Genomic DNA, 19,548 nt, shown 5'->3' with positions numbered 1-19,548 from the left:
CTACAAATGCCTAAGTTCTTCAGCACAACTCTATGGTCAATGTCTGGCAGAGTTGCGCTGGAGGCTTAAACCAGTCTCATATATTTTTTGGGAAGGGGAAAAGGACCATTGTAAAGAATCAAATTTGGAAAAACAAATGTCTTTTGGTTAGTTCAGAGGATGCTGATATTGAGCACCTGAAGCTTGTATTGCGATGCGATGTCTCATGTGGTTTTTATTAAAACGGAGAACCCAGAGCCAGAAGCCTGGATTAAATCAGCAGAGGAATGGTAAAAAAACCACAAGGAGAAGCAACGAAGAAGGAGAATGACGTTGGCGCATTCTTGAGATATTTGTGGGATGGGGCTGCTCACAGCAGGAGCAAAAGAGGAGGACCTGGAGTATGTATGGGAGAACAAAGCAAGCTCCTAGCAAAGCCGTTATTACTCCCCGTTAATCCTGGTCTGGCTCCTAAGAATTTACCTAGAATCGTACCTAAGTATCACATGGGACATGTACCGTAGTCCACCCTCTTATGCAACTAAAACATCCTTGAAAGCTGTCTCTCCAACGTCAGTTTAAACAAATGGCTACCTGTTGGAACCACACAGCTGCCTTGATGCTGTTGGATTGCAAATCCCATCCGCGCCAAGCAGCCCAGCCAGTGATCAGGAAATCTGGGAGTTGCAATCCAGTAAGAGATGGGAGGACCACACCATTTCCATCTCTGCTGCGAATGTAGAGCTCAAAACTATGTGTGTATAGTTGAATTCACATATATTCTTAACTCACTAGGACTTGCTGCCAGGTAAGTGTGCATAAGATTGCAACTTTGCAGGAAAGTAGAGTGAAACCAACAGGGAAACATACTCTCAGCCTCATGGGAAGGCAATGGCAAGCCGCCTCTGAACAACTCTTGCCCAGAAAACCCCAGGATAAGTTTGCCTTAAGAGTCCTCATGATTGGGGTTGCCTTAGGGCAGTGCTTCTATAAAATTGTTATAAGTACACCTCTGCATAACAGAGCCTCGCGCCCCCCCCCGGGGGGCCTGCCCCACTATTTGAGAAAGGCTGCCTTAGGGTCACCAAGATCAAATTATGGCGTTCTCTTAGTAATTACAATAGGCCCTTGTTATGTGCTGAGATTTGGTTCCAGAACCCAGTAACAAAATCTGTGGATGCTCAAGTCCCATTGAATATAATGGCACAACAAAATGGTGCTCCTTGTATAAAATGGAAAATCAAGGTTTGCTATTTGGAATTTATACTTTTTTGGGAATATTTTCAAGCCGTGGGTGTGCGAATCTGTGGGAAAAATCTGTGGGTTTCATCCCACTTTCCTATGAAGTTGCAATCCTATGTCCCAATGAATTAGTCCTGTACTATGTATGAATTAAACTTAATCATGCATAGTTTTGAGCTCTGCATTCATTCACAGCAGAGGTGGAAACAGTGTGTCCCCCAACCTCTTGTTGGACTGCACCTCCCAGAATGTCTGATCACTGTCTGTGTTTCTTGGGGCAGATGGGACTTACAATCCAACGGCATCAAAGAGTTGCGTGGTTCCCACGGGTGAGTAGATACTGTGGTCTGTCGTTCCAGTTAGCTTTGGAGAACTTGGTGCATGTGAACAATAGCCAGCAAAGATAAAGTAAAATGAATTATTTTTAAAATGTAGAAGTGAGATCAGGCCAGCCTCAAACAATTTGGAGAGTTCATCTCGACCTGCTCTTTCATTGAGCTTGGAAAACTCCCTAACTGCATTCCAGCCCTCACCAGTTTTGGTGTTGACTTTTGGACTTTTGATGGACAGGGAAGCGGTCCATCAAGTGAACCAAGGCTATGGGCTGGACGTCTTTGTTTTTTCCTCCTTAGGGACAGAGGGGAGCGTTGAAACTGAGCCCTGGTATGAGATCACCTGGCGATGTGCACCTGGCCCTCTGTCCATCCGTCTGTTGCTTTTGAAGCGGTGGGATGATCTCATGCCAAGACTATGCCTCTAGCCATTACTCCTTGTTTCTAATTAACAAGAGATCGAAGGTGGTTCTCTCTCTCTCTCTCTCTGCCTCTGGTATGAGGATGTATATGATGCTAACCATGCACCTGTTTGTGGCGCCACACCTGTGTACACACCTGAGGTACAGTTGGCAAGCAGAGGCAGCCTTGGGGCTAGTTTGAGGCAGGCGAGGGCAACATAAATGGCTCGGGTAGACGACGTGTCCCTCTTTCCAAACTCGCCCAGCTGTAACATTTACTTAAATGGGAGACACGGTGTGCTCTGCTTTTTAATCTATGCAAAGGAAGGATGAACTGTAGGAGGCATTTTGGCTGGGGATTCCTTAAACTGGGGACTCTCCAGGGACTATCTTATCCACGCTTGCAGGAATAAAGAAGCTTAGTGTGGTTTTTGGTGGCTGTTCCTAATTTTGGTTGTGGGTGAACTTGGAAATACGTTATTATATTGTGGCTGTTGTGGAGTGAGAGGAGAATTCTGTAAACGTAGGAGTGCAGCTCCCATCATTCCTAGCCAGAGGATCCCATTGGCAGGCAAGATGGGAGTTGTAGTTCAGCTGCCTCTGGGAGTGGGTGGCATTGGGGGGTCAGGTTTTGGTCCTGGAACATGGGGAGGGGGCTGCACAGAATATGCATGAAATGCAAAGGCAAAATGCAACCAGAAGTGGAGCACTTCTGTTTTTTGAAAACTAAAAATGTTTGGATGTTGTTGTTGTTGTTGTCATTATGCATTGGGCCCTTAATATCCACTAGGATTTAGATCCAGGACCCCCCTTGGATACCAAAATCCATGGATGCTCAAGCCCCATTGCATACACTAGAGTACTGTTATTATAATTATTATTAATATCACAGTGGGCCTTTGACAATGAGGTATTATTACTACTACTACTACCGTGGGTCCTTGGTATCCGATGGGGATTTGGTTCCAGGACAACCCTTGAATACCAGAATCCATGGATACTCAAGACCCATTATATACATTGGGGTAATAAATTGCTGCCTTTTATATAAAATGGCAAAATCCAGTTTTCGTTTTGGCATTGTTTCTGAATTTCTACCTATGGATGTCTGAATCCGTGGATAAAACCTCTGTGGATACAGAGGGCCAACTGCATTCAGATATACATAATGAGAAATCTTGGAGATGGGATTGAAGTCTAAACACAAGATTCATTTATGTTTCATATGCAGCTTACACCACATAGCCATGCCAGATCTTGGTCTTACTCTTTGCCTACGAATAGCATCTGTGAAATTCTAGGTTGGATTCAAGGCATCTTTAGATGTTTTGAGTCGGAGGTGTTGGATGCGCTGATGAAGGCTAAAAGCCGGGCACCAAACGTCTGTCCCTTTTCGCCCAACCCTTTCCCTAATCAATCCTCTGTTGCAAAACTTTACTTGTGGGGGACTTTCAAGGTTAACTTTGATCTTGTGTGCACAAGTTTATTGCCGAAAAGCATTTCTTGTTAATGAGTGGCAGCTTGGCTGGTCCTACCCTTCGGTGGCTTCCATTTGCAATGCAGACAGGTATTTTTGTGGCGTTTATGAACCCCATCACAATTAATAGCCCTTGGATGCTGCGTTAATTGACACGGCTGCATTCTGTGCAGCGCTGGGATCTGTAGTCTGGTGAAGCGCTAGAACGCTTTGGAAATCTAAATGCACCTTGATTGAGATAGCAACATTTTGTGCTGCTGCAGTTAAGATCTGTGAAATAAAACGATTGATGGATGGATTGAAGCGCCACATAGAGAGCCAGCGTGGGGTAGGGATTTGAGATTCTGGAGACCAGGGTTCGAATCTCTGCTTGGCCATGGAAACCCACTGGGAATCCGTGGACAAGTCACTGTCTCTCAGCCTCAGAGGAACGCAAAGGCAAACCCCTCTGAACAAACCTTGCCAAGAAAACCCCATGACCTTGGGGTTGCCATAAATCAGACATGACTTGAAGGTACACAACAACGACCACAATGACAACCTTCACACAATAGAATTCCATAAAGTGGAACCGCGGCATCTAAAGTGAAGTCCCATTGCTATAATTGCGTAAGGTGAAAAGGTGCCGTATTTCCAAAAGGGAACATAACTCTTCTGAAAACAATGTGCAACGAGTCTCCCCTTCCATTGGGAAAGAATAGGTCTTCGAGTCCACAAGGCTTATTTCCATGGAAAACAGGGGGACAAGTCATGGGAACAAGCTTGCTTATTTCCTCTTTGCATCTTCCCTGTAGCAAATGAACCCTTTCTCATCTCCACTTAAAAGAATTACTTCCTAATTAGAGTCCTGGCTAGTTTGGGCAGGTTTTCACAGTGCTCCGAACCGAGTGCCTTCCTTTCACAAGCGGAGGCAAAGAGACTTGTTGCTTGCTAGGATTGCAGCAACAAATCTAAAATATGATAGGTAGTGGGTGACTTAGCTGCAAATAGTACATCCTCAAAAGACCATTAATGCATGGGCTGAATGTGTTCCCTTTCATAATTTTGAGTTTCAAAATTGTATCCACGCATGAAATGAAGCTGGTAAGAAGCGGTTGTGGCGATGTCCAACTCCAGAGAGTAGCGCACATGACCTGTATGTATATGGCAGGGAAAGGTGGAGTAATGTTCTCTACTTCTGTTCAGTTAATGTTTGGGGGGTTTCATAGGAAAACATGATTACTTTCAGGATGCAAACTGCTTTGAAGCTTTCGCCCTTGCAGCTACTCTTGCAATTGCGATGAAATTTGGCATTTTATGATGCCTAGAGTGGAGGATTGTACCAGAGCAGATTTTGCCTTTCTGTTCTTAATGCAATCCGTTTGCTGGAAATCTTGTGGAGTACTTTAATGCATCCCTCAAAATCTAGCAGGAGGAGATTTGGGTTGGCTCTAGTGATCTCTCTGGGTTTGGCTGTGTGAGAGTCACATAATGAAAGGCTCAGTGGAGGAAAGTGTGTGTGAGTGTGTGTTTTAATTACAATAACCATGCAAACTTGGCTGAAAGGTTATTAGTTATCACTACATCCATTTGCTGCTATTTATAAAGCCTTGGAAGACTTGACTCAGCACTTCCCCAAATTTCTCTCTCTGTCTTTTTCTCTCTCACACAACACTCACACTCACAATTTCGCTTAAAATCATGCCTACGCTGCAAAATTCCTGGATCCCATTTCCCCCCCAAATCCACTTCCTTTGCAAGGAAGCGATGCAACACTGAACTGTACACATTTCTCTTTGGACAACCTTAGTGTGCAGTTCTAATCCGAAGATGTGCTTCTGTGTTTCCAAACGCCCTTTGTGTTGTTGTTGGTAAACTTTTATCTTGCTTATCCTCCAAGAAGCTTAGGAGGTCTATGGGTTCTTCTCTTCTCTTGAGTATGGATTTGAGTCTGCCCTTCTTAGAAATGTGACATTTGTGGGGAAAGGGGGATGACATTCTTCTGGAATTTATGGGTGGGTAGAAAATTCAATATTATGGGGGGGGGGGGGTGCAATATTAGTGCTCTTGATAGGTCGAAACTCATAGTGTTACTTTTGCAACATAAAATGCATTCTTTCTGATTTGCCTTGGTATGAAAGTATCATGTTGGCCATATTAAGAGTACAGTTTACTCAGAAAGTGGTTACAAATTCAGTTTTGTTGTTGTCGCTGTTGTGTATCTTCAAGTTGTTCCTGATTTTCGGCAACCCTAAGGTGATCCTATCACAGGGTTTTCTTGGCAAGGTTTGTTCAGAGTCCAACAATATCTGGACAGCAGACACTCTTTTCCATAGATTTTTGTTGTAAGGTCAAACTCCTTACAGTTGTGAGACGGCATGATTTTGTACACTAACTCTGAGCAATTCTGATATAGAAGAGGGGTCAGTGAAGTTAAGGAGAAAACATCTTGGTGGAAATAGTGGTGCTTTGATTGTGTTTCTCAATGTTTTTCTCCATTTTCTCTTTTGCAGAATGTCCTAAAGCCTGACGGCATTGTCAAGTAACCCAAATTACCAAAGAGTCCAAAAGAAGACTAGTTTGCTTGACTTGTGGGGAGAAAAGCATCCGTATCTCCTGATGTCTCTCTTCTGACTCCCAAGAGCCAAAGTGAGTCACGCTGTATTGCATTCACCTTCTGTAGGATGTCTCTCTTTTTCCAAGAGTAGATTTTGCAAACCATGGTCCATCGATGAACCAGTAAGGGATGGTGGGGATGCACTTACAGTATATTCCTGGATAACTTTAGAATCCCTTCTTTCTTCCCTAAAGTATTTATGTTTATATCCCACTTTTCTTCTTGCCCATTTTGATCTTCACCTTAGTAACCCTGTGAGGTGAACACAACCAAGGGATAATGACTGCACTGAGTTGGCTCTATTTAGCATGGTGGCCTGGTGGGGATTTGAACCCAGGTCTCTCCGGACCTAGTCCAATGCTCAGTCTAACCTCTGCATTTAGCTCCCTGTAGTAGTTGTCCTGCTCTGGGCTGGGGTGTTGCCCTATGCTGCCAGTCTGGCCAGTTTTGCAGCCTTCTTCTCCATTAATTTTCAGTCTGTAGATGAGGGAGATGGGATCTTGGTCTGGCAGGCCTTATTTGGGTCATAGAAGTTCCCACTGAAGGAGCTGCTTCTACTCTTATCTCCAATCACTGGTAAGAGATAAGGAGCAACTGGAAAGCTAAGAAGGTGTTGAAGCAAAAGGAGTTCTGGTTTGCAGCCCTGGAGCATTTTTGCATGGCCTGTGAGCTCTGGTTTGCAGCCTTGGAATATATTTTTGCATGGCCTGTGCGCTCTGATTTGCAGACTAGCCGGGTTTTGCATGCCTGAAAGCTATGGTGGGCTAATCATCCCATTTCCCTCCCTCTCCAGGCGCCCCCTTTCACCCTCCACCCGCAGGGCATCGCTGTTGAGATGAGGACTTCAGAAGAGCAGTCGGCCACGACAGTTTTACAGCGATTGCTGCAGGAGCAACTCCGATATGGCAACCCGAACGACAACCGCAACCTCCTCGCTCTGCACCAGCAAGCCACAGGCAACGTGCCTCCTTTTGCTGGCAATGGGAACCCGGGGGCTCCCGGCGAAGGGCTGAGCTCCCAGGACCACCAGCTTGGGACCCATGTGGCCCGCCAGGAGCCTCAGGGCCAGGAGATTCAGCTGGACAACAGTGTCATGGAGAAGCAGCTCTCCCCGAGGCTCCAGAATAGCGAAGACCTCCCGACTTACGAGGAAGCCAAAGTCCAGTCTCAGTATTTCAGGGGCCAGCCGCACGCCAGCGTTGGGGCGGCGTTTTACGTGACTGGCGTTTCCAATCAGAAGATGAGGACGGAAGGGCGCCCCACGGTCCAGCGTGTGAGCCCTGGGAAAGTCCACCAGGACGAGGGGCTGAAGGACTTGAAGCAAGGACACGTCCGCTCCCTGAGCGAGAGGCTGATGCAGTTGTCAATGGCCACAAGTGGCGTGAAGGCCCACGCCCCGGTCACCAGTGCCCCCCTCTCTCCACTCTCCCACCAGCAGACCAATGACTTCTATAAGAATTCGGGGCCACCGGCCCCTCCGCAGCCAAACATGAAAGGGATGGAGCACAGGGGGCCACCCCCAGACTATCCATACAAAAATATGTCCGGCCCACCCATGAGCTGCAAGCCACAGGACCCTGGGCACTTCTATGGTGACCATCGCTTGGCCCAGCAAAGCCGGTCGGACGGACCGATGATGAGGTACCAGCATCCTCCAGAATATGGATCGTTCAGGTAAGCGGTGCTTCCTTCCGTACAAAAGGATGCTCTGACTTCCAAGAAAGGTTGGATGGTTGATTGGTTGGTTGGATGGCTGAATGGTTGGTTGGATGGATGGATGGATGGTTGAATGGTTGGATGGTTGGTTCGTTGGTTGGATGGATGGTCATCGCTCAGGAATGTTTTAGGTCTCCCTCCATGGCAGGGAGGGTAGACCTAAATGGCCCATGATCTTATGAACTCTTCTCTTCATTACTGATAATTACAAGGATTTTTTATTTAGTTTTTTGAGATAGCTGTCATCCAGATGTCAAGCATGGTCGGTGGGGCCTTTTCTGTGGCTGCCCCTTAACTCAGAACCTCCTTTCCAGGATGGTCCTATCCTGGGATTTGCAGTTTAGTGAGAGGATCTCTAGAATTTCCTATCGGAGAGCTCTAGTGCCTCCTCAAGCTACAAATCCCAGTTTCCCACAAGGTGCAAGTGGAATCATAGTGCAATAATTCTCTTAGCTCAAACTTTTCTTTTGCTGAGTACTGTAGAAAATGTCAAGGCAATCGTGTCCAGTGCTTGAGGTCAACAAAATCTAAACCCGGAAACCTCAGTAAGAAAGTTGTGCAAATTGTTCATTGCGGTCAAATCACGAAAGGGATTTCTAGTAGTTGGCAAAAAGAGGTCATGCATAATTTTGGGGGGAGAGTCCTCAGTTCCTCTGATTTTGTTTGTTTTCCACCCTGGTTTTTGGAGAGGGTTTGCATGCATGACCTGAAATGTCTTGTTTCATAGAAAGCCTCTTTGATCTCCCTGGAATAATATTGCAGCGTGCCAAGAAAGGCGGGTTTTATCATTTTTAAGAAATCTATATATATTGTTTTGCTGATTTGTGACAGATGCATTTTGAGTTTTGCTTTAAGTGCTTTGCAGAAAGTCTTTTTTAGGCAAGTTTTACCCAATATCCTCATATAAATATGTATCACAACAAGTAGGGTTTTGCCAATATGACTAGAACTTAACTTTCTGGTCCCGATCAATTGATCAATAAATGGTGGCCAACCATTATTTATGCCTTGATTATCCAACAGTTACAGTTCCCTGCGTATAAATTAAAACACATACAATACAAATAGTAAAACGAATCAGTTAAAAGTATGCTTAAACCTGTACAAAATATAACCATAATATAATTTTAAGGCATTATTAAAAAATAATGTGTACAGAATTATGCTCAGGCTATGTGTATAAAGTGTATATGAGGCATACAGAATTTACGTTTAAACTTTGGGTCCCATTTCCAAGATATCTTATTATGTATATGCAAATATTCCAAAGTTAGAAAATATCCAAAATCCAAAACACTTCTGGTCCCAAATATTTCCGATAAGGGAGATTTAAGCCTATAATCCGTCACTTGATTCATTAAATCAATAACTTTTAAAAGATCACTTAGATTTTCTGAAAAAGATCATAATGAACTAATGAACACTAGAAGAAAAATCGAAATGGTTTGGAAACTTTGAAGATATTGATATTATTGTTGTTTTTTAACAAATTAATTCCAAATTCCAAATAGAGAAACTTTGCCAAATTTCTCCAACAAAAAAGACCGTAATGAGCTTATTACAGGGAGAAAAATTGAAATGCTTTGAAAACTTTTGTTTAATGCAAGCAATTGGGGGGTAACCATTTTAATGCAAATCATTTCCAAACTCTGTACTAATCTTCCCATTTTTGGAGCAAAGTACCATCAGCCAAAAAGCATGAGAGGAGGATCATTTTATCCCAAATTATCATTTGACACAATTAATTAACACATTTGTTGTTCTCTGAGGCCAGTGACGCAATAAACTTAATAAACTTATTTCTTTGATATTTTATGGTGTTGTATTATTTGATCACATTTTACAAATTGATATTTTTAAGGAGGGTGGGATAGCGGGAGGGGAGAACTTGTTGTTATTTACTTGTGTTTTAAACCCTGTTGTTCCCCACCTCGATCCCCAAAAAGGAAGAGGCGGGATATAAATATTATTATTATTATTATTATTATTATTATTATTATTATTATTTAATGAAAGCATTTGTTTTTTCCTGCTTGTCATGGAGGGTATTAAGAAGTTTCTCAAAACCTTGCGGGCCAAATCTGAAGCCGTTTGGCCTACTTTCCCGCCATCCGCTGAGGCGATTTCTTCCCCTCAGCAGCGAGGCTTTGAGGCCTAGTTAGATAATTAAATTTGGTTCCTAATCTATTTCAAGGGAACAAAAGGCTTCCTTCCTCCTCCATTGTTCAGGGGAACCTGAGGAGAAAACGAATGGTCTCTTTCCCTTTTGTCCTTGTTATTATTATTATTATGAGGAGACTGTGTGGCGAAAGACGAATGTCAGCCAAATTCAGGAGCCTGTGCAGCCATTTTGTTTTCGTGGAAACGCTGCAGTTGTGGACCAGCATCTAATCCGCACTGCAGGGTTAATTCAGTTTGACACCGCTTTATTTATAATCCATTTGTATTTCAATATAATTAAATCACTTAAAAGACATACGTTTCATTAAACTAAACAAACACACTTGACAAACGATATAACAAACAAAAACACAAACAAACATTACTTAAAAGAATTTTCTTTCAGATTGCAATCTCTCTTTTTTTAAAAAATGTTTCTTTTTATAGGTTTTCTCTAATCAGAATATTTTTCGTGACATCTATACTTATACTATTATTATTATTATTATTATTATTATTATTATTATGACCGCGTGGAAAAAGTGTATATGAAATGTAAATGAATTTTGTGCTTAAGTATATTTTAAAAATAGGTGGTTGCATGGAAAAGGCGTGTATGAAACGTAAATTAATTTTGCGATTAATTATTTTTTAAATATTGTGTATAAAAACACCTTCATAGCTGCATGGAAGAAGTGTATATGAAACATAAATGGATTTTTATACTCGGGTCCCATCTCCAAGATGTCTCATTATGTACATATATGTAAATATAGCTATTGCAAAATTGAAAAATATCCAAAACACCTTTGGTCCTAAACATTTCGGATAAGGGAGACCCAACCTTTACTCAATGATGGGGCAGAAAAGGGAATTTCAGCAACCAGGTAACAAGTTAACACCTGCTGAAATTTCCTCTTTTGCACAACCACTAAATGCAGAGGAGCCCTCTCCCGTTTTCACTTTGGCAACCCTCTTCTCGGTCCACCTCCTGTCCCACTTTTGCCCGCTTTTGTGGAGATTTCCAGGTCCCATTTTGAAATTTTAGACTGTAGCAACAGCGTCTATGTCTGCGCCTTCTCCAATTTTCCCTCTTGCATTTGGATTTTGGAACATCTGTATTTGCATGCATGCACCATAATGAAACATCTTGGAGATGGGACTCAATTTTAAAAACAAAATTCATTTACGTTGCATAATAATACCACCTTATCCCCATAGCCTGAAGGTAATTTTGTTTTAAAAATAATTTTGTGCATGAAACAAAGTTTGCATCCGTGGAACCGTCAGAAAGCAAAGGTGTCATGATTTCATCCACCCGTGTGGGTAGTTTTGGATTTTGGAATATTTTGGATTCTGGAGGATAAAGGAGACTCAACCGGCATAGGAACCCTCTCCGTTTTTCACCCTGGAAACCTGAGAGGAGACTCATGTAGGGTTGCCAAAGTTTGTACATCCCAGGTAGGGTTGCAGTTGTGCAAAGTGGAGAGGTCTCCTGGACTTTTAGTGGTTTTGCAGAAGAGGGAATTTCAGCAAGGGGCTGCTTGTTCGCTGGTTGCCTTGCAAGCCACACTGGCCAAGGTTGCATCTTCTCCCCAACCATTCAAGGTTCAGGATCCCTCTGCAACCGCATCTGGGATGTACAAACCATTGGACCTGTTTGTGTTGGTTCAAGTGAACAGGGCTGGAATTTCTTTCTTTCCTTTTTCTCCATAGGCAGAACCTAGACCTCCCATTGCAACAGCAGCAGCCGTTTGTGCCGAGGCCCCCCCACCATCACAGCCCGACGTCATCGCTGACTTCCTTGGGTTCCCTGACGCTGGTCCAGTCCTTGCCGCCTTCCCGGCTGTCTCCTTCCCAGCACCAGCCTCCCCTGACCCCCAGCCAAGGAGATCCTTTCTCTCTGCCACGGACCCAGCCGCTCTTCCTCTCCAACCAGATCCACCAAGGAGATCTCTACCGGCTTTGCCAACCCGTCATCGGGCAACAGCAGCAGCAGCCACATCCGGGGGATTCGTACTCGGGGCTGCAGCGGCCTCCGCCAGCGCCGTCTCCTTACCAGCAGATGCCGGTGGATCCCTTCGTCATTGTCTCCAGGGCTCAGCAGATGGTGGAGATCCTCTCGGAGGAGAACAGGTCTCTGCGCCAGGAGCTGGACGGATGCTATGAGAAGGTGGCCAGGTTGCAGAAGGTAGCGGCTAAGGCAATCCCACCTTTCTCTCTCTCTCTCTGTCTCCTTACCTCCCTTCTTTGCCCCAGGCTTTTTTTGGATAATGTGTAGAAAACTCTTACAATTTATGCCGAAACTGTAGTGCGGTGCAACTCAAAATGGTGGTCTGCAGCCTCCCATCAGTCCAGTGGACAGCATTTAGCAAGTTTCCAGGAAATGAAGCAAATACTATGCAGGTATACTTCAGTTAACAAAGTCAATGTGTTCCTGGGATTTACTTCTTTAACAGAACATTTGGGAGCGGAGGCAGAAAGAATAACAGGGAAAAACTAGGGATAGGTTCATACACCACCAAAAAAAGAGAGAACAGGTCAGCATGTTTTAGCAAACTTTTTGGGCAAAACCAGTGACACGCTTCAGGGGAAGGCAATGGCAAATCTCTGAACAAATCTTGCCGAGAAAACCCCAAGCCTTAGAGTTGCCATAAGTCAGGAATGACTTGACGTCACGCATCAACATGCATGTTATACGCATGGCCTGATGGTAGTTTTATGCACAATATTTTAAACAGTTTTATGCATGAAATAAAGTCTGTGTATGTTGAACCATCAGAAAGCAAAGGTGTCACTATCTCAGCCACCCATGTGGGCAATTTGGAGAACTTTGGATTTACAGATAAGGGAGATTCAACCTGTAACAGGTTCTGCCCATGACATTATCAGTTATCAGACCCCATGTGCATCCTATTCTTGCTTCATTCAAAGGCCAGAATTTTTACTCATCCTCCACTTGTCCCTAGTCATAAAGAGAACAGCATTGTTTCAGCACTGCTTTGCAGAATCTCCCTTCGCAATATACCGAAAGGTATCATGTTAAAGCATAATCTGGTAAATACCTTCCTGGGGCAGAAACACCCACCGGACTTTCCAGAGCTGGTCCTTCTTTGGCCCTTATGTATTCACTGCTTAACATTTGTGAACACTCAAGCTGAGGATATGGATGTTCTAGTTACTTTGGTTTTTGTCTTTTCATTTGCCTTAGCTGGAGACGGAAATTCAGCAGGTCTCAGAAGCCTATAAAAACCTGGAGAAGTCGTCCTCCAAGCGGGAAACCCTGGAAAAGGCCATGAGGAACAAACTGGAAGGAGAGATCCGGAGGCTTCATGACTTCAACCGGGATCTCCGAGGTAAAGGGAACATTTTTAAAGACTTCTGCTTTTCAAGTGGAAAAACTGGTGACTGAGTAACATAAGGAATTTAGATAGATGATTATGATGGTGGTGGTGGTGGTGATGAATTTTATCCTGCCCTCCTATCAGTGCATTCATTATCCAAGGATTCAAGCATCCACAACTTGAAAATATTAAGAAAAATATATAAATTCCAAAAGCAAGCATTGGTTTTGCCATTTTATATAAGGGACAACATTTTACTATGCCATTGCTTTTAATAGCACTTGAGCATCCATGGATTTTGGTATCCACAATGGGTTCTGGAACCAACCCCCAGCGGATACCAAGGGCCCACTGTATTTAAAAACAATATAAATTAAAAATTATACAAAAACTTTGATAAAACTATATACTGTAGTCTTAAGCCATAGAATTAAATAGAAAACTGTGCTTAAAAGAGAAAAGGGTGCACTTTGAAATCTGAGTCTTGTTTCAGCAGTAACCCCACAAGAGTCCTCTTGAACCCATTGTTTCTCAGTTGTTCCTTTTCTAGATGTTTTAATAATAATAATGATAATAATAATAAACGTTATTTATATCCCGCCTACTTAGATTAGGACCGATTTTGGACTTCAGCACTGACTGTATTAATGCATCCATCCCTTCACTTTTCTTACAGAACGCATGGATACAGCTAACAAGCAGCTGGCAGAGAAAGAATTTGAAGGCTCTGAGGATAATAGGAAGACTATCTCCCAGCTCTTTGCCCAAAGTGAGTCCAAATCACACTCACGTTAGTAACTCCGCTGTGGAAAGGGTGTGACCTTCTGCAGACGGGGATTTAAGGCAATTTGCTGTTGCTATTTGCCATCAAGTTAACTGGGATTTATGGTGACCCTAGGAATGAGGAGGAAAAGAGGGAGACTGCCCTACGGGTGGATGGATGCCATCAGGAAAGCCATGGTTGCCCTGAGTTTGCAAGACCTGAGTAGGACTGTGGATGATCTTGTAGGTCTGGACAAATCTTGCCAAGAAAACCTTGTGATAGGTTCACCTTAGGGTCAAAGGAAGGAACACAACAACACAACCACTGAATACTAGTTTCTAGAAAGCAACAACAACAAAAAACATTTTTCTTTACATATTCTTCTTGTATGTTTCCTGGAAGCTGCTGTGGGAGAGGAAACAAGATCATAAGCGGGTCTTGCAGAGTCAGGCGCAGCATCTTGAGATTGCTCCGAAAGCATTAGCAATGCTGAGAATGGGATAAGCGTTGACCAAGGGGGGGAAATGCTGTGATGTCTTTGTGTTTTGGACATTTGTTTTGACCCAGAAACAGGGAGAGCAACAGGAAACCTTTACAATAATGCATTTTTTTGGCACCTGGTTCTGCCTAATTCTTGAGTCATGGGATGTCATAGTTTGGAATGTGGTTTCTCTCCTTTCTTTGGGCTGGGTTTGTTCTGTTCTGGATTTGTGTGTTCCTGAGCTGAGTCAGGATTAGTGTTCAGACAGAGAGGAGGCTGGATGCCACGGCTGTTCTATATATATATATATATATATATATATATATATATATATATATATATATATTTGTTGTATTCACCCATTATTTTTTCCATCTCATCTGGAGCCCCGGGATTGCATGGATTTATCAGCCAGTTTGCCCGCTTACTTGTATACCACATTTTGTGCAATTTGCATTCAAAGCAGTTTACAAGAAAATAAACTACGATGGCTGCAGTTAGAATTATAACGCATTGTAAGTTGCTTCACTTAACTTTCTTTTAAAAGCAACCCAAACGTTTAAATAAAAACAACATGCACAAAAAGTTAAGTTAGTATCCAAATATCAATAACATAGACAGCACACTATGGAGATTATCGCACTGCGTTCTGAGAACGTTCTGATCATGTGATGAGAACGGAACGCATTTGAGAATACCGCACGTATGTGTTCCAATCGGGTTCTCAGAACGCTTAAATGTGTTCCAAATGTGTTCCAGGAGGGAACGGATTTGAATGTGTTCTGAATGTGTTCCCAGAGAGCTGAAACGTGATGAAAACGTTCCAAGAGAAGTGTGTGCGGTATTCTTATCCGTTCTCAAATCCGTTCCCTCATTCCTCCATCTCCTGATTGGCTGAAAGAATGACAGGCAGGGAGGCAGGGAGACAGGGAGGCGAGCGACTGCAGTGAGGGAAGGTGTGTGTGTGTGAGGGGGGAAAGAAGGAGGGAGGGAAGGGAGGAAAAAGGGAGGAAAGGTGGGACAAGGAAGAGAAGAGGAAAGCAGGGAAAGAGAGGGAAAGAAGAGACCAGAGCAGAGAGCAAAAGAGAGAGGGTCTGGCTGCTTCTCCGGGGGTCTCTAGTGTCATGTCCAGTGGGGCTCCTGTGCTGTCACAATGCAGGAGGCAGGGATGCCCAGGACCTTCTCCTCCTTCCCTCCAGGAGGGAACCCACAAAAGCTCCTCTGTTTGGAGCACCACAGAAAAGCAAGCAAACAACTCCCAGAATTCCATAGCAAAGAGCCAGACAAGAGTTAAAGCGGGGAGGGAAGCTCACAACCTGAAGGCACACATTACATGCACACACACAGGAGCAAAAGGGTGTCAAGCTGCCAAAAAGGGGAAATGGGATGACAGCAGAGGACTCTTCTTTTCTAACTGGTTTAAAGAGCTGCTATGGCTGCTGGGGCTCTGCCCTTGGCCCAGTCCCCTCCCTTTCCCTCCGCTTGAAGGGACCTCCGTGGAGCTCCCTTAATGCCCAGGCTGCCAAGGAGGACACTCTGCCCTTGGCCCATCAAGTTACATAGGTTTTATCCTATTTTCTTCAAACATATGCCAGCATATGAAGCCCCAGCGTTTTATAGGGGCTTGCCTTCTTTCCCTCCCAAGAGAATCTTCGGAGGGAAGACTTCTCAGTGAGGCTGAGAAGCACTCTCCCGGCCAGAGTCCCTAGGCTTACTGAAATCCCCCACCTCCCTTCCCCATAGAAATCAATCCAAAAACTGAGTTTAAAAGGAGCAGAGGAGAGCCCTTTGGGTCTGCATCTGAGAGAGATTTTAAACTCCGTTTTTGGATTCTTTCCTATGGGGAAAGAGGGGAGAGAGAGAGATGGCAGGACATCCCCATAGCCAAGTATCCTCTGCCCCCCCCCCCAGATGAAGACCCATAGGGCTCACTGCTCTTTTAAAACTCCGTTTTTGGATTGATTCCTATGGGGAAAGAGGAGAGAGGGAGAGATGGCAGGACAACCCCATAGCCAAGCATCCTCTGCTCCCCCCAGATGAAGACCCATAGGGCTCACTGCTCTTTTAAAGCTCCGTTTTTGGATTGATTCCTATGGGGAAGGGAGGTGAGGGATTTCAGTAAGCCGAGGGACTCAGGAGAGGCGAGCTCCATGGCCCAAGCCTCCCTTTCCCCTCTTTCCTGGGGGCAGCGCCTCTCCCGAGCCGTCCAACCACTGAGTGGCGACGTTATCAGAAGACAGCCCACAAAACTTAATACAGCAAACCGTTCTGAGAATGGTTTCAAGAAAAAGGAATCGCAGTGCGGTAAACTGCCGTTCTGATCCCGTTCTGATCACGTTTTGATTTCTAATGCGGTAAAATCCGTTCCAGGAACGTTTTCATCACGTGATGATATGGAACGTTCTCAGAACGCAGTGCGATAATCTTCTATATATCAACTATAATTGTTGTTATATGCCTTTAAGGTGACTCTTAACGTACAGTAGCCATATTGTGGTTTTCTTGGCAAGATTGATCACTGAGAGAGGGTTCGCCTTTGCCTTCCTCTGAGGCTGAGAGAGTGTGACTGTCGCAAGGTCAGAGTCTCCATGGCTCTCATTATAATCCTAGCCCAATGGTCACTACCCCATGCTTGCTCTTGTGGGGCTATCCTAGGGTTTAAATTTGAAATGCCTTTCCTAGAAATGCAGCGCATCACTCTTTACTTGACCATTTTTGAGACCATTCTTTAAATATTTTTCCCCCTCCTTCGTTTGGACAGACAAAGAAACCCAAAGGGAGAAAGAGAAACTGGAGGTTGAACTGGCAGGTGTCCGTTCCACGAATGAGGAACAGCGGCGGCACATTGAAATCCGGGACCAGGCTTTGAACAACGCACAAGCCAAGGTGGTGAAGCTGGAGGAAGAGGTAGGATAAGCTTTGGCTTTATAGTTTCCCCAGTTTTCTGTTTCCTTTGCAGACACTATTCTTGTCTGTTTCTCATCAAGGAATGGTTAACATGGTTCTGTAGCCAGCCTTAGTGATTGGGCCGATGCAACCCATGTAAAAAGGTTTCGTTTTGGGGGTGGGAGGCTTTTCAAGTAAATAATAAAAATAGTTCCCTGTGTGTTTTTCGAGTGTGTGGCCACGTTCTAGAAGAATTTATTCCTGACGTTTCGCCTGCATCAGTGACTGGCATCTTCAGAGGTGGGTGGCACAGACGTGTGTGGAGTGTGTGTGTGTGTGTGTTTGTGTATTATATATACATATACACACACAATCCACCCTCGCCTTATGTGGGGGATCTGTTCCGGATACCACCCCCCACATAAGACAAATTAAGCGTATACTCAAGCTCCATTTATTTGAATGTGTGTGTCCATGTGGTGCACAGTGCAGCGCATGCCATGGTCGCGTGCCCCATTCGCCATATTAGGGCTCGTCGTCCGCGGTTTACTGCCTTTGTATTTTCTCTGCAACTGGGAGGAGGAGAATTTTTTCTTTTTTAAAAAAGGATGGCTAATATACTCATGATTCTGATTATGGGTCACAGACAAGTCCCTTCGGGCTCTAAATTACCTTTAAAAAGCCGGATTCATCCTCTCTGTCAAGAAACTTAGTTGTGTGAGAGATTCACATGATCGAAGGAGAAAGCAAAACATCTTCTAAATGGCATATTATTTGCCTGATTGTCATTGTGAGTGGCTTGCGTGTCCAAATACTCCAGAGAGCACTACCACCTCCCCAAAATAATGTGTTTTTCAGAAAGAAAATGGCTTAGAGAGTTTTCCTTGAGCTTTGTTTCCCCATAAACAGATAGGATTTGGATTTCCTGATGTGCTGATCAGACACAGAGCTACCTGTTGGATTGTGCGCTACTCTTTGGTATTGCATGCCCTTTTTCACTCAAAAGCACTTATAGAACCCCATTATTTAGGTGAAAATGTACGATGCAAATACAAATTGCCCTGCATTCTCATTTTTAAAGAAGTCGCAGCAAACAAGATGGGGCAGACTTAAGATGGAACCCAAGGGAGACTGTCATGCAGACTAGAAATAGACAGATCCCGTCTTTTGAATGGAGACCTTTGTGCAGAAATGTGGGACTTTCCAACCACAAAGGAACCAGCCTTCTTCTGAGTCAGACTGTTGCCCTGTTTAGCTCAGTCCAGAGGTAGGCAACCTGCTGTCTTCTAGATATTTTGGAATGTATTTCCCATGAGCCTCACCCAGCCCAAAAAATGGCAAAGGGAGGATGTCAGGTGTTGTTGTTTTTTTAAAAAAACATTTCTTTCTTGGAAACTCACTATCAACTGGAAGTTGGTAGCTCTCAGACTAGTATTGGTCCTCAGCCTCCACTTTGAGCTGCACTGAAGCGTGAGACCTTTTACTAACTTCCCTTGGACTTCCCTTGGACTTCACTGGACAAGGGTCAAAAACCAAATTCCAGTTTGTAAATAGCCAGGCACCTATCTGTAGACATAGCAACTGAAGGTTAATACACTCTTCCCTCCACATTTGCAGATTTGACTTTTGTGGATTTGATTATTCGTGGATTTTATTAATATGTTATCTCTAGGAATATCTAGGTCTTCCAGCACAACTCTGTGGCCAACTTTAACCAAGAGTTGCACTGAAGGACCTAGAGATTCCTAGAGAGAACACTGCGCTAGGCATTTGTAGCTCCTCCAGGGCAACTCTGTGGCCACTGTCTGGCAGATGTTGACCACAGAGTTGCACTGGAGGACCTAGAGATTCCTAGAGTGGAGTTCTCTTGGGTAAAAATATAGTGTTTTTGTTATTTGCGGTTTTCCCAAATTCATGGGGGTCCTGTGCCCCTAACCCCTAAATGTGGAGGGACCATTTTGCATTGGTACAGAATTGAATCTTGCTCTCGGTTGCTCTTGAAACCAAAATATTTGGGAGAGGGAAGCCTCCATTGCTTTTGTTCCAAGTCCTCCTCCTCCTCTTCCTCTCTGTTGTATTTTTCACTCAGGCTGGAATTTCTGAAAGAGGCAACAGACATACTTTTCCTTCCTCTTGCAGATAAACATGGAGAGGTTTCTCTGTGAATGAGC

The 19,548-nt window shown here is 44.1% G+C and overlaps 1 protein-coding gene across 6 annotated transcripts in view; it reads left to right on the top strand.

The window, feature by feature from the left end:
• AMOT (angiomotin) overlaps positions 1-19,548 on the top strand; it is a 41,730-nt gene that overhangs the window by 6,702 nt on the left and 15,480 nt on the right. For all 6 annotated transcript variants that reach the window (XR_006104998.1, XR_006104997.1, XM_042479039.1 and 3 more), the window contains exons 2-7: positions 5,924-6,059; positions 6,821-7,701; positions 11,620-12,094; positions 13,115-13,259; positions 13,924-14,016; positions 17,253-17,398. Coding sequence is in view for 4 of the 6 variants with exons in the window: in XM_042479039.1 (XP_042334973.1) it covers positions 6,863-7,701; positions 11,620-12,094; positions 13,115-13,259; positions 13,924-14,016; positions 17,253-17,398 (1,698 nt within the window). In the remaining 2 variants the exon portion in view is untranslated. The remainder of the gene's footprint in view (positions 1-5,923; positions 6,060-6,820; positions 7,702-11,619; positions 12,095-13,114; positions 13,260-13,923; positions 14,017-17,252; positions 17,399-19,548) is intronic.

The sequence above is a fragment of the Sceloporus undulatus genome, chromosome 7, assembly GCF_019175285.1.
Source record: "Sceloporus undulatus isolate JIND9_A2432 ecotype Alabama chromosome 7, SceUnd_v1.1, whole genome shotgun sequence".
Lineage (NCBI taxonomy): Eukaryota > Metazoa > Chordata > Lepidosauria > Squamata > Phrynosomatidae > Sceloporus > Sceloporus undulatus.
Note: the sequence above shows the minus strand (reverse complement) of the source record. Positions and strands in the feature narration are given on the sequence as shown.